The 23,247-nt window shown below is 36.7% G+C and overlaps 2 protein-coding genes across 3 annotated transcripts in view; both read right to left on the reverse strand.

Moving 5' to 3' along the window:
- adpgk2 (ADP-dependent glucokinase 2) overlaps nucleotides 1-2,980 on the reverse strand; it is a 13,780-nt gene extending 10,800 nt beyond the window's left edge. Inside the window, exons 1-2 of the mRNA XM_084097672.1 lie at nucleotides 2,742-2,980; nucleotides 1,014-1,173 (exon numbers count right to left, since the gene is read on the reverse strand). Coding sequence (XP_083953798.1) covers nucleotides 1,014-1,173; nucleotides 2,742-2,934 — 353 coding nt within the window. The 5' untranslated portion in view covers nucleotides 2,935-2,980. The remainder of the gene's footprint in view (nucleotides 1-1,013; nucleotides 1,174-2,741) is intronic.
- A 1,173-nt stretch (nucleotides 2,981-4,153) lies between these two features.
- Nucleotides 4,154-23,112, reverse strand: hnrnpua (heterogeneous nuclear ribonucleoprotein Ua). Of its 2 annotated transcripts, none has more exons than XM_084097340.1 (14): nucleotides 22,517-23,112; nucleotides 19,185-19,299; nucleotides 18,049-18,122; nucleotides 17,746-17,885; nucleotides 17,560-17,659; nucleotides 17,347-17,459; nucleotides 16,149-16,412; nucleotides 15,950-16,069; nucleotides 15,439-15,567; nucleotides 15,179-15,347; nucleotides 11,852-12,121; nucleotides 11,446-11,690; nucleotides 7,601-7,693; nucleotides 4,154-6,555 (listed from the first exon to the last, which is right to left on the reverse strand). In XM_084097340.1, exons 1-14 carry the CDS (start codon nucleotides 22,938-22,940, stop codon nucleotides 6,505-6,507), a joined length of 2,307 nt encoding a protein of 768 aa, XP_083953466.1. In that variant the 5' UTR covers nucleotides 22,941-23,112; the 3' UTR covers nucleotides 4,154-6,504. The 2 variants fall into 2 exon arrangements, with proteins under 2 accessions (XP_083953466.1, XP_083953465.1); XM_084097339.1 differs by having other exon boundaries at nucleotides 7,601-7,696; nucleotides 22,517-23,111.
- Between the last annotated feature and the right edge of the window lie 135 nt (nucleotides 23,113-23,247).

Raw genomic sequence — 23,247 nt, forward strand, 5'->3', positions numbered from 1 at the left:
TTTGTGGTTTTGTAACGTTAGTTGTTCATAGTTAATGTGATGAACTACATCTGAGGCTAAATGTGTGGGGAACTGACTAAATTCATCATGGGACCAGTTAGTTAAGTTGGCTTGGAAATGCCAACTTACTGATATTGTATTTAAGATTATTATTATTATTTGTATTATTATTATTCTTCTTAGACTAAATTTCTCCAGGTAACTCCTCCTAAACTGTTCAAGCTACAACCACTAAACTCAGACTAGACCTTCAAACTGTTCTGACTCAAGTTGCTTTATCTATTGCTGTTTTCCTAAAATTGCTGATAAAAACTTGGAAATCCCATAGCCTTTCATTGCGGAATGTTCAAATTGAGCCAAGACTATTTAAACTTCAACTGCCTAAATTCAAATTTTGACAGTTGGAGAGGCTCATTAAACTCCATCAGCTGCCATTCTATGCACTATTTCTAATTCATTGAGACTCATTTAAGCTTTCTTTCTTTCTTTCTATCTATCTATCTATCTTATAGCCTATTTCTTTCTTTCTTTCTTTCTTTCTTTCTTTCTTTCTAACTCCAAACTAAATTCAAATTTTGACAGTTGGAGAGGCTCATTAAACTCCATCAGCTGCCATTCTATGTACTATGTTCTAATTCATTGAGACTCATTTAAGCTTTCTTTCTATCTAATATTTCTAAACTGAAAACCTTCAAACTTCTACAAACTTTTAAAACTACTAAACTAAAACTTAAACTAATTAAAACTAAAAACCTTCAAACTTCAAGCTTTTAAAAATTCTTCAAAATGTCTGGCAAGGCTTTTTCATGCCAACTTAAAGTTTGTCTACAAACTTTTTCATCTAGTTTTAATTCCAACTGTCAAATATTAACTGACACAAAACGGAAGGTTGTAACGGTTTAAGTGACCCCAGGCTTCAAATCAAATAAATCACAACAGACGTGTTATGTTTTATTGTGTAATCTCTACAGTCCCGAGGGCTTTGTGAACATGCTTGAACGGCTCTCACTTACTCCGAAGCGGCTCCGGGGGAGAAAAAGTAAGCGAAACTCTGCACCAGCTGCTCCGCATTCTCTATGTAGTCGTGGTGGAGGGGCTGGTCTGTCGCCTTCAAACCCATTTTGTTTAGCAGAGTCACTCCATCGACAATGATATCCACACAGCCGCCAAAACCTGATAAGAGACAGTGAAATCACATGTTAAGTAATATAATATTACAATTATTCAATCTTTGAACCTGACCATCCAACAAAACACACCTAAATCATAGGTCATCATAGAATATCTGAAAAGAATGGGTTAGATTTATTATATGGCATAGTTTGCCAAAGCAAAACATCACTTCAGACTGAAGCTGTTGTTTGTCAGAACGCGACAGACTGATAGAGGCATCGATCACGGATTCAGAAAACAGATATTGACTGTGCAATCCCAGATAGGCTTTGATAGCAGGTTAACTTTGACAATAGAACTGACTGAACATCATCAGTCAACAAAGATTCAATCAAGAGTCTAGAGAAGAACTTTCACATGCATTGACTGTCATTTAAACAACAAATGCAATAAATGCATTGCACTGGGTTATCTCAGGTTAATGATTGAAGAATTTTGGTAAACATAAGGCTAAAACCAGTAGTCAAAGTTTTTTTTTTTTCCTCGCAAGCATAAATGTGTTATTATAGAGACTGTTTTAACCAACAATTTCAAAAAAAGAAAAGATAAGATGCAAAACAAACATGCAAAACATCAGTGCAGGCCTGATCCTAAGATAGCATTCACCAGAAGCAAAACAAGCCACATTACCAGATAAAGAAAGATATTATCTGAAATCATTCTAATTTGCTTTATCATCAATGTTTTACCAGTGATACTTTTTTCAGGATTATTTAATGAATAAAAAGTTAAAATAGAAATATTTTGTAACAATATACACTACCATTCAAAAGTTTGGGGTCAGTAATTAACACTTTTATTCAGCAAGGATGTGTTACATTTATTTTTTTTTAAATTATTCTTTTAATCATCAAAGAATCCTGAAAAAAGCATGAAAAAGTAAGAATCGCAGGTGATAAAAAAATATTAAGCAGCACAACTGTTTCCAATATTGATAATAAATCATCATTTTAGAATGATTTCTGAAGGATCATGTGACACTGAAGACTGGAGTATTGATGCATGAAAATTCAGCTTTGCATCACAGAAACAACTTATATTTTAAAGTATATTAAAAAAGAAAATCATTATTTTAAATAGTAAGAATATTTCACAATATTAAAGTTTGTTTGTTTCCCTGTATTTTTGATGCCGGCTCGCTTGGTGAGCATAAGAGACTTCTTTCAAAAACATTAAAAATAGTAATGCTTCAAACTTTTGACCAATATTGTTTATACATATTACATTAAATGAGTAGTTATTGATTTAAAAAATACAACTTTATTACATAAAACTCTCATTTTTAGAATTGCAAATTTGCATGCATTGCTTAGTTACTTCACAAGATGCCAATCTAACATGCAACGTAATATTATAGTATTATTATTACATGAAATTAGTTAAAAGTTTATTTGCTATTTTCATTAAAGTTTATTCTTAAATTTAGTGGAATTATTTAAAAAATAAATACATATAAAGCAACGTTCTTATATAAATGACATATTTGACAACTTGCAGAATCTATCCCATGCATGCATATGATCATTATAATTTGTTGCATGCTGTTAAGTGCACTTAAAAGTCAGTACCTATAGCCACTCTCGGTCTGGACACGCCGTTCATGCCCACTTTCCGCTCTGCGCGCAGCAATGAAGACAGAAGCACGTCCAGCCTCTCATCCAGGACCGAACCGTCCGGAGATCGGAACCAATACGCCACCAACACCACTGCGAGTGACAAAAACGAGCCATATTTGACACCAGAGCGCAGCTCAATGGCCATTGCAGATGTATGAACACACTCCTGTATCCTCTCTTTCTTCCTGAGCTTATGTGATGATGAATCAGGGGGCGGGTGTTTTTCTGCTATAGAAATAAAAGAGGATAGAATGGCACTTCGCTTGAGTTATGAGAAAATGATAAACGATCTAAATGACATTTGTAATATTTCAAATATTCACTCTATGTTTTCAGATCAATACTTACATACCTTCTCAGTGTCTTTGTCATGTATACATAAATAAATTATTATTCAGACCGCCATTGAAGTATCGCGTAGACCGGATGTCACGTGGTACCAGTTACTTTTCTCCACGCTGGTAGGATGGACCAATGATAATAGTTGATGATTATCCGATAAGGATTTTTATTATTTATTTTTTATTTTTTTGAGATTGTATTTACGCGGATTTGCATTTGCATGTTAGGTCGAAATCCGTAGATTTAAAAGAGTTAAATGATTTTAATGTATATTGTGTACAATTTCTCCAATGAGGTTAAAAACGTCCTGAGAATTGAATAGGGTTTAATAGAGATTTGGAAAGTTTGAGCCGCCTTGCGCCCCCTGGAAGAAGAACATTCGTGTATTTGCCGCCATGATTTACTTTCCCACTGGCTCTAGTGAAGAACTATGTAGTGAGTCATTTCCGATCGTTTTGTTTCAAAATAAAAGTTTAACTTCTAATTGATTACTGATCACTATATTAAATACATATCAAGTATTTAAAGACTTAATGTATGACGACGGTTTATTTTATTTAATTGTGGTATCATATTTTACAAACAGGCATGCAATGTGATATTTGTCCTCAAAGGGGTTGTGCTTGACTCAGCAAACAGCCTGGCACGAATGTCTCTGGTTTCAGTGTAACTACATCTCATTCATGTGGCAGAGCTATACATAAACAGAGTTAAATATTCACAGACTAACTTGAGTGTTATATTTCTGCATGAATATGCTTATAGGATAAGTTGTGCCTGAAATTCTAGTCCTCCGTTGGCTTAAGTGTATTGCAACACTCAGTGCTTAACGTGTCAGTTGTTAAATTGAGTAGACAGACAGACAGATAGATATATAGATAGATAAACAGATAGATGATATAGACAGATGATAGATAGATAGATAGATAGATAGATAGATAGATAGATAGATGTAAGCCAGTTATTATCTTCAAACTTTATTATCATTTAAAAACAATCTATTTCAAAAAGAATGCATGGAGTAAGTTACTCATTTCATCTTTATGATATTTTTCTTCTTGATTAAAGATAAAATACAAAACATAGCAAGGTATAAAAAGAAAGAAGGAAAAAGGTGTATATTACAAAGTGTTAGAATCTCAATACTATATTTTTTTTTTACCTGACCAAATACCTTAAACATGAACAAATACAACATCAAAACAAGTCACCTTCATTTTTTTTTCTTTTTATGTCCTACATCACATGCCATTAATAATTTCCCAGTACAAAACAGTAATACTTTTAAAAGTAATCAAATGATAATGTTCCTAATATCTGCCATATTTTTCAGCCAACAATTATCTAAAAACATATTAGTCATTTGCATCAGAAGTCTGGGACAATGGAGATCTTAACGACACTGATGTGAGATTATCTACAGCAGTAAAAAAAAAAAAAGTTTCTATATGCATATTTCAGTCACTAAAGAATAACGAATCATCCTATTGCTAATATTTCATAGTTACGCAACAACATCTCTGTTGTGGGAATTACAGATGAGAAAGAAACCTTCAAGTATGTCTGCGTGGATGTTTGCATTTGTTTGCGGTTACAATAATAAATAAAAAATTCAAAAAAATAAAAAGAAAATCAGTCTATCGTTAACAGTCCACAATGGCACCCTGACATCCTTTGAAAGCTTTAATACAGAGAGAACTATTATAAAATAAATGTATAATCACCGTTTGATGGAGTAAGAGGATGCAGTCCAATATCCGAGTAGTATTATTTAATTACTATAATTTTGAAGCCAACTACAAATGTTTACAGGTCTACAAAATTGTGGTCACATCTAAGGTTATATTAAAGAAGATTGCAACTGATTTGTAAACCATGTGCACTTTTAAAAAGTAAACTAATTTACAAAAAGATCAAAATATATTATGACACTTAACTTAGATTCAAATCTTAAAAGAGCAGTAAGCCACATTTCACAATAAAATAAAATAATAAAATAAATTACATTTGTAAAAATACAGCTGGAAAAAAAAATCTCTTAAATAAACTAGACATAAATAATATCATGATCCCACAATAATAAAAATCATCTATTTTGCTTTCACTTTTTTAGAGGCAAAGAATCGAAAATGCTGTTTATTGCTCCTGACAGAAAAAAAAGGTTAAATGTTCAGAATCTGATGGCCTTTTTGCAGCTTTGCTTGCCTTGTCCCCAAACACATTGAAACCATTGATTTAAAAAAAACCCCACACATTTATAAATAGACTGCGGTTGGTTCAAATGACAACAAGTACATGATAAGACAACAGGCATTGCTTTTCTACACTGGACAGAATTTGAATTAGAGGTACAGACTCTTTAGCACCTAATTCATGTATGTACAGACGGCAGACTGCTTTTAAAATCAAGACTTTTCAAAATTCAGTAATATAATCCAATAAAGCGATTATTCAAAAACACTCAATTATTACATAACCACAGTTGAAATGTCCAATTATTTCGATCCCTTTTCTTAAATATACAGTCTGAAAAAACTGTCCAGACAAGTCTTCCTCCAAATTTCGGTATCTTAGTTTATACATTAAAGGCACACTATGCAGTTTCCGTTTTTCCCAAACAGCGACCCCTAGAGTCGCTGTGGAGTACTTGTATTTAACGTTACTGTCGTAAATACCACTCGTTCTGACCGCGCTTTCTTCGTTTTCATCGTTGACTCTGCCATGATTCACGTCTGAAATGCGTGCTAGTGTCTTCCATAGAGGCTGCTTCATATGTTGTTGATGTATGTGACGTCGTTCTCGAGAGATTTGGCGGGCCGCCACCTCTCAAACTTGCATTGCTGGTTTTGCCAGCAGCGTCCCCCTCCCCGGCTTTGCTATCTGGATGATTCGCCCTACTACGAGTTTGTTTACCCTCAAAATGATTTCGAAGCTGTTATATTAAGGTACAAATCTTGCATAGTGTGCCTTTAAATGTTTCATGTTCTTTTAAAAAATATTGTTGCCTCGACAATAGTATTCTTATCTCACACAGCTTTACTGCTACACAAAGATTCACACAAGACTAATTAAAAGTAAAGCCCTGAAAGCTGTTAAAAGACAAACATCCCACCCTGAAGTTATACTGAGTTTCCTGAATTGAACCACGTTGTCATATGAACCTGCGGTCAAAGACAAACACTAAGTATTAGTTGAAAAATAAATAAAGAAAAAAGACTGTAACAGCAGGTAACCTGTGAAGCTCTGAAAGCTCCAGAGTCATTTCTCCTCAATGTCCTATTAAAATCTGTACAAAAACAAAAGGACATTAGATCAAATGAATGACTTCTGAAGTTAAAGCTTTTATGTGATATCAGTCCATCACAGCAATTATTCAGTAATATCCAGGATGGTATTGTTGACTCCATGGCTTCTGATTCCAGAACTGATGAAGACAAAGAAATATTTTTTGCACATTTTACATTATTTTCATGACATATTATTTATAAAATGTACATAATATATTATTTACGTATACATACATATTTATGATTCAAGTTTTTTTTTTATTGTAATATAGGGATCTAATTAGAATAACCATTGGAAATAAAGGGATAGTTCACCCAAAATTTAAAATTCTGTCATTAATTACTCACCCTCATGTCGCTCCAATCCCGTAAGACTTTCGTTCATCTTCAGAACATAAATGAAGATCTTTTTGATGAAATAAGAGTAATTTTGTCCCTCCATATACAGATATGGAACTACCACTCTGACGCTTCAAAAAGTTCATACAGAGATCGTAAAACTAATCCATATGAATTGAGTGGTTTAGTCCAAATTTTCTGAAGAGACAAGATCACTTTATATGATGAACAACTTGAATTTAGGCTTTTATTCACATATTCATTCTCGTGTTACACAGCACGTTTGAGCTTCTGCAAGAACCAATGAGGTTCATTCTTGTGTTACGCAACACGCCTGAGCTTCCACAAGAGGTTTGTTCTTGCAGGTTCGGTTGAGCTTCTGTTTATGTTCGCTGATCAGTGTTTATATGTGAATTAAAGACTAAATTCAATCTGTTAATCATGTAAAGTGATCGAGTGTCTTCAGAAAATTTGGACTAAACTGCTCAATTCATTTGGATTAGTTTTACAATCTCTATTATGAATTTTTTTAAGCGTTAAAGTGGTAGTTGTGTAGATTGTCAATGGAGGGACAGAAATCACTCTTATTTCATCAAAAAGATCTTAATTTGTGTTCCGATGATGAATGAAAGTCTTACGGGTTTGGAACGACTTGAGTGTGAGTAATTAATGACAGAATTTTCATTTTTGGGTAGACTATCCCTCTAAACGAAACAAAAACTAGCAAAATGTTAAAAAATATCTTTGATAATAATGGTCAGAAAAAGGCTTGATTTTCTTTATGGAAGATACCATTTCTTGTTTTATTTTTTTTATTAATATAACATTTTTCAAGTAACTCACCCCTTGTTGCCAGCTCTGGTTGAAAGCTTGTGCTTTGTTCATGCTAAAGTTGCCATTTTTAAAACCTCGATTATTTCCTCCACGACCCCTGAACTTCTGTGAAAACAGCAGATTTGTGATTTCTGGTTCACATTGAGTCAAGTCAAGTCAAGTTTATTTATATAGCGCTTTTCACAATACAGATTGTATCAAAGCAGCTTCACAGTATTAAATTAAAATAATACATCAATGCTTGTTTCTAGTGGAAAACGTCCACGTTTGGTAATGCTGATCAATAGTATTGTTGATTGATTAATTAAATTAAATATCCCAAATATCCCCAACTGAGCAAGCCAAAGGCAACAGTGGCAAGGAACCGAAAAACTCCATCAGGTGACCTAATTGAGAAAAAAAAAAACCTTGGGAGAACCCAGGCTCAGTCGGGGGCCAGTTCTCCTCTGGCGTTTATGAACTAGAGGCCGGATTTAACTGTAAGATTAAAAATATTATATGAATGCCTGGCTGAAGAGATGCGTCTTTAATCTAGTTTTAAACTGGGAGAGCGAGTCTGAGCAACGAACAGTATCAGGAAGACTATTCCAGAGTTTTGGAGCTAAATGTGAAAATGCTCTCCCTCCTTTGGTGGATCTGGATATCCTAGGTATGACCAAAAGCCTTGAATTTAGTGATCTTAAAGAGCGCGATGGATTATAAGGCGATAGAAGATCCGTTAAATAGACTGGAGCTAAACCGTTTAGGGCTTTATAAGTCAGTAGCAATACCTTGTAATTAATACGGAACTTTATAGGTAACCAATGTAGTGATGATAAAATTGGTGTTATATGATCATATTTTCTCTCTAGCGGCAGCATTTTGGACTAACTGTAGCTTGTTTATTGAGGATGCAGGACAACCGGCTAATAAAGCATTACAGTAATCTAGTCTCGAGGTCATGAATGCATGAACTAATTTTTCTGCATCAGAAACTGATAGCATGTTACGTAGCTTAGCAATGTTTCTAAGGTGGAAAAAGGCTGTTCTTGTAACATATGAAATATGATTTTCAAAAGACATGTTGCAGTCTAGTATAAAATTATATTTACATTCTTGCTCATCTATCAGGACTGCCTACAGTGGTAGAGACATTTTTTTAAAATTTTCTAGGTTATGCTTTAAGCACTGCATGCCTTCTCTTAGCCACTTAATATATTTCTAATGTATTTTTGCATTACAAATGTTAATATAAATATATTTCTAATGTATTTTTGTATTACAAATGTTGGTATATATATTTTTTTATCTGTTTTTTTATCTGTTTTCTTGATGTAATTGCATTTTTCACTTGATTGGTCATGTGATTAATCATGGATGTATGTGATCATGTGATCATGCATGGCTGTATATAAGGAGGTGTGTCTCCCCACTTGTTTTTCATGTCTGATGAAGGGCTTGGGCCCGAAACATTACACGTGGTGAGCAATCATTAAAATCACTAAGGAGCATTTTCTGGTGTGCAGACTCATTGTTTACTTTTGCAACTACTTGTCTGCCCAGCACCCAGTTTTATTGTTTTGGATGTGCGTGCTGTACCTTTGAACTCTATTGCAGTCTAGTATAACACCTAGGTCTTTTACTGTAGAGGATAAAGTAACAGGACATCCTGTTACTTTAAAGTTGTAGTGTGAGAGGTTTTGTGGGCGGTTTTTTAAACCGATGATTAGTACCTCTGTCTTGTCTGGATTTAATAAAAGAAAATTGCGCGTCATCCAATCTTTTATATCTTTAACACAATCTGTCAAATTGGATAATTTAGCGTTTTCATCTGGCCGTGATGAAATATAGATTTGAGTGGGGTGGCATTGGGGTGGCATCTTAAGCCGCTTTTCCACCATCGGGCCAAACCGTTCTCTTTCCGTGCCAATCTGGCCCAGTCTGAGGGGCTGATAACGGAGCTCATTGGAATGTAAACTACAAATGCATCAGTCAGTGCCCAGGTAATGCAAAAGTTTACAGACGATAATATGAGATGTAAATAGACCGTGTTATGGAGGATGAACAGATATTTCGGTAAAACTTTAGAATACTGTTTCATCGTTAAAGGGACACTCCACCCATTTGCACTAAGCTTTGCATTGTTAGAAACCCAGTCATACTATTGAATGGTCGTGCAACACTCTCTCATTTTCCCCTGAGACGGGAGAAATCCGTTATTTACCTCTTACACTTCCTCCCACAATGACGCAAAAATCGTCATTTTGCGTCATTGTCGGAGGAAGTGTAAGAGGGGGGGATTTCTGTTGAGACTACAGACACTCGTTCCTCATCTTTCCCAGGGGGCGGGACCCGCTCACGCTACAGACCTATTACAGATCAGTGGGTGGGACTTTACTCTCTGAAATTGAAAGCAATATCCTCCATCTTGTTTGAAGCTAAGCTAACAGGCGCTGTGGAGACAGATGTAAAGTTATGACAATAGCGGAGGAGAGTACTCAATATGATATAGAAGAAGAGGATTTCGGAAGTCTGATGCTTGAATCAGGTGTTTGTGGCTACCTTTACAAGCCGCATTATAGCGAAGAGCAGCCGAGGCAGAAGACCTGCCTGCCGCGGACGAGGAGCCCAGACTGGCTCGAGTTAGGGCGGACTGGTGGCGCCGGTGATCTCACTATGCAATTACGAACACAGAGATAGAGTCCGTCTGCGGCAAAGAATTCCAACAATGACAATTTCTCCTGGACGAAATCTCTGAATCAGACGAGGACACGGACGTTTGTGTTGTGAACTATCCTAGTTTCGCGCCGCATATGTTCTGACTGAACATCCCGGTACCATGCAATAATTCACCTTTTCGAAAGAAATACAAACGAGGAGTAATGCACTAATGAGTTCGCCAACTAACTAGACATTTTGTGTGAAATGAATTTCAAGCTCTGGTGGTAGCTAGCCTTGTAGACGGAAGAGTGATTTCTCTTATAGGCAGATATGTGCTGTTCTGGATTAGTGGGAGTGGCTTGCGGAGCTGTGCAATGTGGTGCATTGTGGGAGTTGTTGTCTTTCATACAAATGCGTCCTGAAGTTATTTTTTGGCTTTCCTCGGTCACGAAGGCACCAAATTCAAAATTTATTTTACATTTCGACTACATATATGACCCACTTTCAATAAAAAACAATGTTCCTATGGGTGGAATGCCACTTTAATGAATAACTACACAGGATCAAATGATTAATACATTCTAGTATCCACTTTTTACTAACAAGAAACTCTGATTAATGAATTATGATGAATGATTAATGAAGTAATAGCGCTCAGTTGAATGAGGTAGTTCACTAATCAGTAACTACTATTATTTTCATACGTCCATAGGTCATGATAACCCACTAGTAATGACTCAGGTATTATTAAATCCTTTAGAAGGAATTACTAATTATTTGCATAAGTATTCTAAAGTGAAAAGCATGGTAACACTAGCCTGGTTGCCAGCCGAATTAAGCCCCACCCACAACATTTTTAGGTCGTATGACGACGTCAGGCTATGGTAACTCCCTAATATTTACTGGAATCATTGTAAGCTTCTGAGGTTTTTGTAAGGTTGAAGTGCAAAGAATTCCAGGTCAAGAACAGTTTGTAATCGTGCCGTGGCCATGCCATACCAGGCTTAAGTGGAAACACAACTGGAACACTTCCTTACCATTCTCAGAATCATTCGTCCCGACAGTGGAAAAGCGGCTTTAGTTTTAAATTGACCTACTTTTCATTCATTAGCTGCCTATTTTACAGGCATACAGATTCAAGTTGTTCAGGCTGCAACAACAACTACATTTTAATTTACAACAAAAAATGATCTAAATCATCAATGATTTCTCACCTGGTTGAAGTTTCCTCGATTGGCCCCTCCCCCTCGTCCCATGTTGCCCCTGTGCATGGCTCCTCCCCTGTTGCCCATGTTAACCATATTGCCACGCCCATGTCCTGGCCTGGGGGCACCGCCCCTGTTAGGCATCCCACCACCACCGCCCCGGTTAAAACCACCCCGGTTGAAACCTCCTCTGAAGGCAGGGGGAGGAAGGAAGCCTCTCGGTGGTCTGCTGAACCCCCCACGCGGTCCAGGCACTGTCAAACAATCCGAAAAGAAAAGTGTTATTTCCTGCTCAATACTCTAAAGTATCTCACATTATGGAGGTGCAGCTTCATGGTGTCTTTAAAGTTCTTCTATACAAATACGTGTATATAAGAAATAAAAACAAACATTTAGCACAACTGAAATGGCGTACCACCCCTAAAGTTGCCTCGGTGTTGAAAGCCTCCTCGTCCTCCCCTCTGACCCTGTCCTCCGCCACGGTTGAACAGATTTTTGCCTCCTCGTCCTCGGACGCCTCCCCTCTTAAGCTGTACACCTCCCTGATTGGGTTTCTTTTCAGGAGGAAGGGAATTTTTGCTCTCCTCCTTGTACTGTTCAAGAAGTTTGGACGCTTCTTCCTTCTGCAGCTCGACATAAACCACTTCGGTGAAGCACTCACCTTCCACAGGCAGCGTGTATATTCCTGGAAAAGATTATAGTGTTATAGTGTTTCATCTTGTGAGTTTTATCAGTTGCACAACAGTGTTGTTACCGTTAAAGGCAAAGTATATACGTTTCACCGCTAGAAGTCGCATATTCAAAACAATAACGAAGGCGTAGCTTGATGATGCAGTGAAGGAGCGTGGAATGATGGGAGTTGTCGTCTTCACCTCCACTGCTGATGGAAATCAATCCGAAGGGACTCACAAATCATGTTCATGGATGAGGTAATAAAATAAAGTTTTATAACCATTGTGATTGATCACATGATCTAATTTCATTCTGATGAATTAGCCGCAAGTAACATAATGTTTAATGCTAAATCACTACTCGTACATAAGGCAGGGTATCGAGTTCGATACTTTTTAGGCACCGACCGAATTGCCTTGATACCATTGAGTATAAAAAAAATTCTTGCTGTTCGGTACCAAATTTCGATACCTAAGGGAATCAAGTGCTGGTGATTGGCTGTGGCGAGGCATCAAGGAAAAACACTAGTTTACGCCCAGAGATGTGGCTCACACCTCGTGTGTAAGCATCCCAACCCCCATAGATGTAAAAGATCCAACAGCGCGCGATGCAATATTTGCGACAAGATAATTGCAGCCAAGACTGGCAACACAATAAATCTAATGAAGCATTTGACAGGGCATGAGCAGAAAGTTGCTCCGTCTTCGACTGCAAGAAGATCTGGAGCACGTCACAAATGAACCGAAACTCTGCGTATAAGCTACTTGCCTCACAGACATGAGAAATAGGCATATAGAAAGTTTGAAATGTCTACTTTTAAACTAACCAATTTGAATTGAAAACAAATTCTCTCTCTGGTTATGTAATCCAAATGAAAGTTGCATTTCCCAGTGGCCTATATTCATTGAGTCATTGAGTCTGTAAAAAAAGTCAACAAACTGAAAAAATAAAACCAAAGTTTTTTTTTTTTTAGGTAATATGTAATGTGATCTTATTAAAACGGATTTCACAAAATTGGTATCGGAAAAAATTATCATTCAGGAACTGGTATCGAAGTCAAGGTATCGGTATCGAAACAATTTTAACGATACCCAGCCCTACTCATACATGTCACTTTATTTGCAATAAACAAAGGACAGCTGACGGGCCAGTGCTGCATTGTCACGAAAGTTTAAGCCTTTCCAATTTAAAGGTGCCATAGAATGGATTATTTTATTATTTTATAATGTTTCCTGGGGTGCCCTTATAATGTTAGTATGTTTTTTAGATCAAAATTTGTTATAATTTAGAAATAAAAGGCATATTTCCTAGCCTGATTTCATCCATTGATTTGAACACTCTGTTTGAAGGGGCGTGTCTGCTGTGAGACTTCAGTGTTGTTGCCCACTGCTGTGATTGGCTGACATGCTTGCATATGAAATATCTGGCATTACATGTAGAGCTATCTGGAAAACTTTTACTATTACAGCTTTTATATGTTTTTACTATTACAGCTATCGGGATTAACGAATCATGATAAGTTTTTTTTAAAGTATTTAGATCTATTCCCATCACATAAAAGGTTTCAGTGATGAGCACTGAGCAGATGACAGCCTGTTGATCGCGTGAATGAAGATCTTATCACTGCAACGCGATATACTGATGCATAAACAGTGTTGAACGACTTTGAAAGAAAGATTATCTGTCTGAATTTGAACAATTACACATCAGAAATTCACATAACCCACTGGTTCTCCAGAGGCTCGGATGAAGGAGCAAAAAAATATTTTTGTGTTCATTTGTACAACCAAACACTGAGCAACTGCCATGCTTCGTTCGCTCGTTTGCAAGCCATGATGTCTCTCGAGGAAAAAACAATATCGCGCTGGATCTAGATAACACAATGTAAATTATCGTTAATAAAATCCCTACTTGCCGCTTGCGGGAATATAACGTTAGTTGAAATTGCCCCCTTCGTCCGTTTGAGACGCCGAGAGAAGCCTGGCTGCTTGATATTGTTGTAACAGTCCGTGGTGAAATGGGCAGAGCAACTAAACAACTTCGAATTAAACTGTAGCGGTATCCGATTATAGATAGATAGATTATAGATAGATCTGCCATTTTCCCTATGATCCTCCTCCTGCTTGTTTCTTCACCTGCAGAACTTCTGATGATTCGGCTGTGCAGTTTCGCCTGGCACTGAGCATGGGCTGGCATATGCAAATTTTTAGAGGCGTACATATTAATGATCCCATCGGTTTCGTCACAGTTGGTGTTATGTGGAGATTCGCCCGTTTTTCAGGGGTGTTTTTCAAAAACGAGATTTAAATAAGAAAGAGAAAACTATGGTGTTTGAGACTCACTGTATGTCATGTCCATGTACTGAACTCTTGTTATTTAACTATGCCAAGATAAATTCAATTTCACATTCTATGGCACCTTTAAATATTCAAGCTCAAGAAGACGCAAAAGGGAACTCAATTCGTTAATCACATCCGAAGTGTGCGCCTAGAAATCCGCACTCTGACTTTTGAAATCAGCACTCAAAAACTGAATTAAGCTCTCTTTCACGCCTTCTTCAAATAAAATTATGATAATAATCTATGATAATAATTAAATTAAAATAACAAAATGCCTGTCTTGTCAAGTATCCTTAGTCAGTTTTATTTTAAGTGAACAAATGCAGTTGAAAAAGAAAACGCATGTGTATCAGTATATTGGATCCATGCATTAGCTCAAATTGACAAAGTGACAGCAGCCTAATATTCCTGCTGCTGTCTGTGTTTTTAATGTTAATCAAACAACAAAAGACAAAGAACAATAACTCATTGCTCTTGACTGAATAACTTTTGTAACTTTATTAAGGATTAATCTGCTTTTCATGGCTGGTAAAAAAAATATTTATAGCCGGTAAATTGTCTTAAGTCAACGGCAGATTGGCAGGTGTGGCATAAAGTTAGTTTTTATATGAAAAACAAAACAAACAATAAAATTGACTAAAACTTAAACTGAAATTTAAATAAAAATATGACAGCTAATACAAAATATAAGATCATCTTAGATCAAGTATGGCTTGAGAAAAGGATCTTACCCTTCATTTTTAGGACTGCGTGTTCAGGTACATCTTTGCCATCTGTTTCTGCCTTTTTCTGAGTCCTCTGTATATATTCCTCATCTGTTGGACAGACTACCACAGCTTTGCGCTGGAACCCGGCAAACAGGCACATTTTCCTTCTTTGGGCTGGTGCCGATACGTTAGTCTAAATGGAGACATTTAAGATTTTGTATTTTCAGCAGATGATATAATAATCATTTTGATTATTTGTGACGTATTTGTAAACTCCACGTCACCTGGTCAAGAATGTAGTTGCGTTTTTTACGTGCAGCGATCTCGATGAATTTTCCGAGGAAGAGAGGAGCACGCTGAGATATCGCTGAGAGCTTTGTGACATCTTTCAGCTGTCGTTTCAAACTGGAAATCTGAATTTCAACATCAAAATAACATCAATTATGTTGTTAATAATATCTAAAAAAAACAAATCTTGATAACACTTTACAATAAGGTCCCATTCATCAACATTATTTAATGCATTAGTTAACATGAACTAACAATGAGCAATATATTTTTACTGCATTTATTAATCTTTGTTAATGATAGTTAATGAACAAACAATAATTATTTTATTGTTTATGTAAGATCACAGTGCATTAAATAATGTTAACAGAAACAACTTTTGATTTTAAAAATGTATCAGTGAATGTTAAAATTAACGTGAGGTAGAAGTATTGTTCACTATTCGTTCATGTTTACTAGTGTAGTTAACAAATGGAACCTTATTAAGTTACCAAAATCAACACTCACCATCATCTTCTCTATGATGGTGTTTGTCCCAAGAATGTTGTATTTTCCAGGGTTGGCTTCTGTATGCTTTGTCACCCATTCAGTTTTTCCAGATCCAGGCAGTCCGACCATGACAATGACCTGTGAAGATTTACAGCAGATTTCCATGATGAATTTTAATGATGTTATAGAAGGAAAATGTAATGGCTAAGAAACCAACCTCACAGTCTTCTTTGGTCTCGGGCCCCTTTGGTCCTCTGATGCGATCGCAAACAGGGATCTGCTGCAGGAGAGTAAAGCCGTCAGGTAGAGGGAAGTACGGGGTTTCACGCTGGCCGAAGTTGAACTCAACCGCACAGTTGTGGCAGAGGATGTGAGGGAAGAGCGGCTTCCCCTCAAACTCATCCTTACTGACTTTGAAAGCTGTTCCCAGATCCTGTCCATTCTTGGAGAAGGACATTTCCACTTCTTCTCCATCAAAATTCTGCCAAATAAATACAAGCAATCACTATATATTATGGCCAAAACTAAACAGACACAACACACCCACACTTGCTGAACATTTTATTTCAAAATCTTGAGAACTATTTTTTTTAAAAATTGGAATATATATATATAAATATATTCAGAAATCATTCTATTATGCTATTATTAATTTTCAGCATCATTACTCCAGTCTTCAGTGTCACATGATCCTTCAGAAATAATTATAATATGCTGATTTGCTGCTCAAGAAACATTTATTATTATTATCAATGTTGAAAACAGTTGTGCTTCTTAATTTTTTTGTGTGTGGAAACTGTGATGAATGTTTTTCAGAATTCTTTGATCAATAGAAAGTTAAAAAGAACAGCATTTATTTAAAATAGAAACCTTTACTGTTACTTTTAATTATTTTTAATGCATCCTTGCTGAAAAAAAAAGTATTCATTTAAAAAAAAAATAATCTAACTGATCCCAAACTCTTAAAGTCCTCATGAAATCAAAATTGACTTTTACTTTGTTAGTGCACATTACTAGTCTTGTGGTGAACAATTAATCCATGCAAATTAATATGCAGGAAAAAAAACCCCATCAAAATCTGAAAATTCGCTTCCGTATTGGAATGGCATTCCTTCTCCAATGATATCAGTTTGATGGCTTGGGTAGGATATCCTTAACCACTCCCCTCCAACCGTCAGTCTGCTATAAGTGAGGGATGGAGAGGGGGTGTGCTACAGTAAAACTCTGCCCTCTATTCACTTTTTTTAATTTCACTTGGAAATACGTCACAACACTGAAGAAAAATCAGTTGCTACTTTCGGTTAACAGGGACTTTAAAGGTAGTACTGTATGAACACATGGTGCCACTTAGTGGTCAAGAGTAGTAATTGCACAGTGGTTAAACACTCATTCTAGATAAGCACACGGATACTTACAATAAAGCATCCGACAACATCATTCTCATCAAATGCCTCCCCAAAGTCCTCTGTCACACCGTTGCTGGTTTTCTTGGCCTTAGTTGAAAAGGCGTATGACTGTGCTTCCTCCCCTGTGAATATGTAAGGTAAAGGGACACTCAAACTACATCATGAATTTAATAGTTCAACTATAATATATTCAATGTAAGAAGTCAACACAAAGACCCTCACCTAGCAGAAGAGAGCTGTTTGCCAGTGACCAACCCACCAGGACATCATGAATCTCAGTTCCTTTACTGGAAATGTGTTTTACAGGTATCTTCTCGATAATCTGGTGCAAAGACATGCAAAAGTAAGGCTAAGGTCATGAAAGGACACCTATAAATAGTAAACATGAGGTTAAGACAGTGTTCTCACCTTCATTTCAAAGCAAGCCTTGCCCTTTGCCACACCATAAGACGCTCGCCCCCCTGCCCAAAGGTAGGCAAAGCTCTCCATGGTGAGAGAGGAGGCGCTATACCGATCCCGAGACACCTTGAAGTGCAGGTCACAGTTGTCTGAGGAAAATAAGAGGTGGACAACTGACTTTGTATCACTAAACATTTACACTTTACAGAAATATATTCTGCATGTTGCTCGATGAAATATTAAGTATTCTTTAATTAAATTCATTAAATTCAGTATGTATTTGAGCAGTTTTCGTGAGCTCTTTATACTTACAGGTGTCCAAACATACAGTCGTGTCATCAAACTCTTCATCCTCTTCCTCCAGAGGGGGCTGGGGAGACTTCGCCCTGAGGGAAATTCAATAAAATTCGATAAAAGTCAGAGCCATTATAAGATCCCATTGAACTTCCTTTGGATTTTAAATATGTTCCAACTGAGATAATTTGCAAGTATAAAACATGTGTTAATGCTGTTAAATTAATAAATTGTTAAATTTAACACATAAATGCTGTTAGAATATTTTGAAAATAAACAATTCAATCTAACATTAGTAGTTTTTTAGAAAATGGGATCACAAATATGGTGGGTTTGCACATACATAAAGAAATAAATAAATCTGCTCGGACTATATTTAACAGGTAAAACACTTTAACTTTGAACTTATATTTTGAAAATAAAAATTATTTTTTGTGTGTTTAATGAATATATAAGTGATGTCAAAAATCGATTCATCGCAATTAATCGCATCTAACATAAACGTTTTTGTTTATATAATATATATTTGTTATATATACAGTATATAGATAGATACAGACATATATTATGTAAACAAAAACTTTTATGTTAGATTTGATTATCGCAATTAATCGATTTGACAGCACTAATATATATATATAATTGATAATATACAGTGGTTGCATACAGTTCCTTGGAAAAGACAATACCATCACATTGTATAAATTCAATTAAATGGCATAAACATGAACACATAAGAAATTATACACATGATAAGGAAGAAAACACAATATACATCCGATCACTATAGTAATAATGTCTAAAGATAACATCCGATACGGAATACAAAAATATGAATAGATAGATATGAATAGTTTATTTCCTGGACATGCATCAATACCCCATAGAATATTTTCATTTCTTTTAACAGCCCAAGCTCTGACCTACACAAAAACAAGATTCCTAAGGAGAAAAAAAAAATACCACTTGAGGTGACAGAGATGCCCTTATTATAGGCTGAAAATAATTTCAAAATGGTCAGTAAAAATGTGTGTTTCTTTGCACTGATGAGGAACAGCATGTCAGATTTGGCTCTTTACTGCCAAAACTGCTCATAAATTTTTAAGGTGCAGCGGTACCTCAGGAGTACCAGAGGCCGACTGCACATTTCTTACCGGCTGTATTTGCTTTCTTCAATAAATTCAAAGTAGCCCCTTCCATGTTCATCTCGGCGTCTCTTTACACCCTTCTTATTCTTCTGTTCATCATTCTTGTCTTTGTCCGCATCCCCTTTGGAAATAAAACAATAAAATGTAAGGAGGCGTACCTCCCTGCTGGACCCATCATGAAGTAACATGATGGTCCAAATAATTACTGAAGGATTTATAGTTACTTCGGTTATGCATGAGTTGCAATGACCAGTATTTTAAAAGAAAGGTGTATTTAATTATAAGTTCACATGTTTAAAAGTCAAGGAGCGATAGCGGTACACCGCAGTACTTGAATGGGTAAAGACAGGAGGTTGTTGCCAAAACAACTGCAGTCTGTGCAATTTTGAGCTAAGTAACACACATTTTCATTCACATTGCATGCATCTTGAAGAAAAGTGTTACAGTGTGTGCAAAATTTGAAGGCATATTTGCTGATACTAATGGGCAAATCGCACAAGCACTTCTTTCCCAATGTGTGCAACTTGTGCTTGACAAAACAAAAATTAAACAGAAAATGAAAAACAGGAATGGGCAAACAACCATAGATCATTCAGAAATCCATTGTTTTTGATGCAAAGGACAACTAGTATTTTATAAAATTCCACTGACAAAAGAACGACTCTCATAGATGCCCTTTTTTTGGTAACCCAAAAGTTATTAATGCTGCCTTCACATGCTATCGGAAATTTCCTTCCCACTTCATAAGTTGTGATTACGAGCTCGTCGCATTCACGTGCTTTGTTGTCGGAAAGAACAGGAATCATGTTTACCAGGTTTATTCTTGCCTATTTATTGGGAAAATCTTATTAAAGCCAAAATTATATTCATTCACCACCAAATAAACATTCACAGCACTATCTAGATAGTCAGCTTGCTGACGATTCTGGAATTTCAATCAAATAAAGGCTTTTGCTGTGTATAAAACACACAATATGCTTAAAATGTTTATTCATATATATGTAAATATGCAGTACTTTAACAACAAGACCAGGCAATGTTGCTGTTGTGGATAAAAACTGATAAAGAATATCAGTCATAGCAGCAATCGTTCTCCCCTCCGCCATGTTTAAAGTTTATGGAAACTTGGGTATCAAAATTATCTCAGAGAATCCCAGTGGTAAATACGACTTGAATATTCATATATATGTTCATGTCCAATTTGTTAACTAGAAAACTGGTATTTATGATAATTCCGATAGCATGTGAATGCAGCATAAGTACAAACCCCTAAGCCAGGGGTGTAAAATCAGTTCCTGGAACGCCACAGCCCTGCAGAGTTTAGGAGCCATTTACACGACACCGTTTTCAACTGAAAAATAAATTAAAAAAAGGAAATAATTGTATGCGTTTTGGCCGTTCATTTACACTACAACAGCGTTTTGGGGGCCTGAAAACGCAAACTTTTGAAAACGGGTTTCAAAGTCCAAGTTTTTGAAAACAATACCGTTAGTGTCTCTGCGTAAACTACAAAAACGCAAATTTGTGAAACGTGTGTGCATGCATAATACGTGTTTAGTCTATAGGCATGGGAGTTTGGCGCGAGTGCCCTGTAAAAGAATGCTTACAATATGTGCCAAAACACATAAGTCTTTTCTTTACAAAGTGACATCGCCATCTACTGGCCTGGCATGCATAACACAGCGTTTTTAGTCGTTTTCGTGGATCCGTGTGAAAGGGGTTCATTTTGATAATGTTTTCATCTGTACAAAGAAAAAACTTTTCAGTTTTTAGTATATCGTTGTCGTGTAAACATACCCTTAGTTCCAAACCTGCTTTAACACACATACCTGTAGTTTTCAAATAAGCCTGAAGGACTTCATTAGCCGGATAAGGTGCGTTTAATTAGTGTTGAAGCCAAAGTCTGCAGTTTTGCACCCCTGCCATAACCCCACAGTACCCCTGATTTGCTAAATCAGTGGTTCACAACCCTGTCCCGGAGTAAGACAAGTAAGACATGTTCCTGGATGAACATATTTTATAGACCCTGGAATAATATTCCTGTCTGAAAATTTTGTCCTAACCCTATCCCTACCCCTAAACCTAACCCTACCCATAAGTTATCCCTAAAATCAGAGGCAAATGATAGGTGAATAACACTGATGTAGAAGCACCGAACTTTGGTTGTAAGCCTAAACTTGACATAAACTGTAAGCTTGTTCCTCAAATCTGATTGGTTGATTGAAACGTTGTTGATCTTTATAGATCCAGGAACATGTTTTACTTGGTGAAATCAAGTTCAACGTCCTGGGCTGTGTCCGAAATCGCCTCCATACCCTTAAATAGGGCACTATTTAAGGGAACAGCCATTTGTAGTGGTGTCCGAAACCATAGTGGACGTTATTGAGTGCACTCATTCAATCCCATGATGCACCGTAATAACGAGTACACATTATCTAGGGAATAGTGAATGAGAGTTTAGGGGGCAATTTCGGACACAGAGTACCTCCAACTCTGCACATTTTTCATGTCTCCCTAATCGAACACACCTGATTCAACTCATCAGCTCATTAACAAGATGTGAAATAGCTGTGTAAGATAAGAGAGACATCCAAAATGTGAACTGTTGGGTCTGGGGGGACTCCAGTCCAGGACCAGGGTTGGGAAGCAATGTGCGAAATGAAGACAAAGAATAACAGTGTCCTAAATTAATGAGGTCCTCCTCCTCACTACTCCAGGGCAGGCAGAGTAAAACAAATGAACCGAGATCATTAAGCACAGACTCCATCTGGAGCTTTTGTCCTTCAATATCTCCACTTCAGCATCCTGTTACAGCTCACCGATCCCGAGAGCTACTGCTCAACCAATAAAAACCAACGGATGGACACTATTAAAGGTCATTCTTAGGAAACGGTCCTGTTTATGCCTAAAAATTTCATTTGATTTGATTTGAATCAGTTACTGCTGAACTGAAAAAAGTCAGCAGATTCTATTGTTTAATTTGATATACTAACATCTGACAAGCTTTTCATCTATATGATTAAAAACTAGAAACATTATAGCTGACCATAAATATAAGTCGAGTGTATTTAAATAAATTATTAGTGTATTTAAATAAAAAATACATTACTTAGTAAAACAAAAATTAATAATAATAAATATATATATAAAATAAATGTACAAAATATATTAGTATTCAGTGTCAGTAGTAAGTCAAAGGGACACAAATGGGACACCAGTGGCAGCATCTCATAAAATCCTGTATGCGCTCTGCTGTCAGAATGAATTATCCTGGCATCACACAACACAAATATGCATATAAAAATATGAATTGCACAAGCTTCATCGTGTAATCTCACCCTCGCCAGGACCCATGTCGAGAGCCACATCATCCTCATCAAATTTCTCAATTTCTTCATCATCTTCTTTGAGTAGGACATCTTCATCTTCATCTGATTTATCCATCTCTACCCCGGCATCCTCCTCCTCCTCCTCCATGTCATCATCCTGCTGTTCCTCAGCCTCCGCGTTCTCTCCATCTTCATCCTCATCCTCCTCATCAGCATCCATGCTCTCTCCAGCCAGATCTTCGTCAAGGTCTTGATCGCCCATGAAGCTGAGTCCTTCAGAGCCGTTGGTGTCGGTGGACAGCGCCTCCTGATCCAGAGCGGCCTGCAGCCGGGACATCAGCTCAGCCTTTAGCCCTTTATCTGACAGACTCCTCTTCTTCAGCTCGTCCTTCAGCTCGTTCACTTTCAGCTTCTTCACGTCCATTGCGCTCATCTTGCCGCCTCGATCCTTTATTTTCAGACGTTATACCTCAAATGAGTGAAATATGACGGGGAAGAGCCGGTTATGTGCGGACTGTCCAGAGACGCTTGATGCAGCCGATCGCTCGGTCACTGATGGCAGGAGCAGTCGGAGCAGAACGGGGCCAGTTCAGCTTTATATAATCTACCGTAATGCACACAATAGAGGAGTAGGATACCGTAAATATCACTATATAGGGCTATTGTGAATGATAGTATAAACTGCAAATTATTAGAATATTATTCTAATATTATTAGAAAAGTAGTAAATATTAGTATAT

This window comes from Abramis brama, assembly GCF_963993115.1.
Source record: "Abramis brama genome assembly, chromosome: 21".
NCBI classification, from domain to species: Eukaryota; Metazoa; Chordata; class Actinopteri; order Cypriniformes; family Leuciscidae; genus Abramis; species Abramis brama.

Excerpts from the sequence above, each read along its gene's own strand:
- hnrnpua (XM_084097339.1), bottom strand. The coding sequence starts at position 22,940 with ATGAGCGCAATGGACGTGAAGAAGCTGAAAGTGAACGAGCTGAAGGAC. Across the intron at positions 19,300-22,516 it reads CGACATGGGTCCTGGCGAGG|GGGATGCGGACAAAGACAAG; the intron begins GTGAGATTACAC and ends TTATTTCCAAAG. Across the intron at positions 15,568-15,949 it reads CCATCATAGAGAAGATGATG|ATTTCCAGTTTGAAACGACA; the intron begins GTGAGTGTTGAT and ends GTTGAAATTCAG.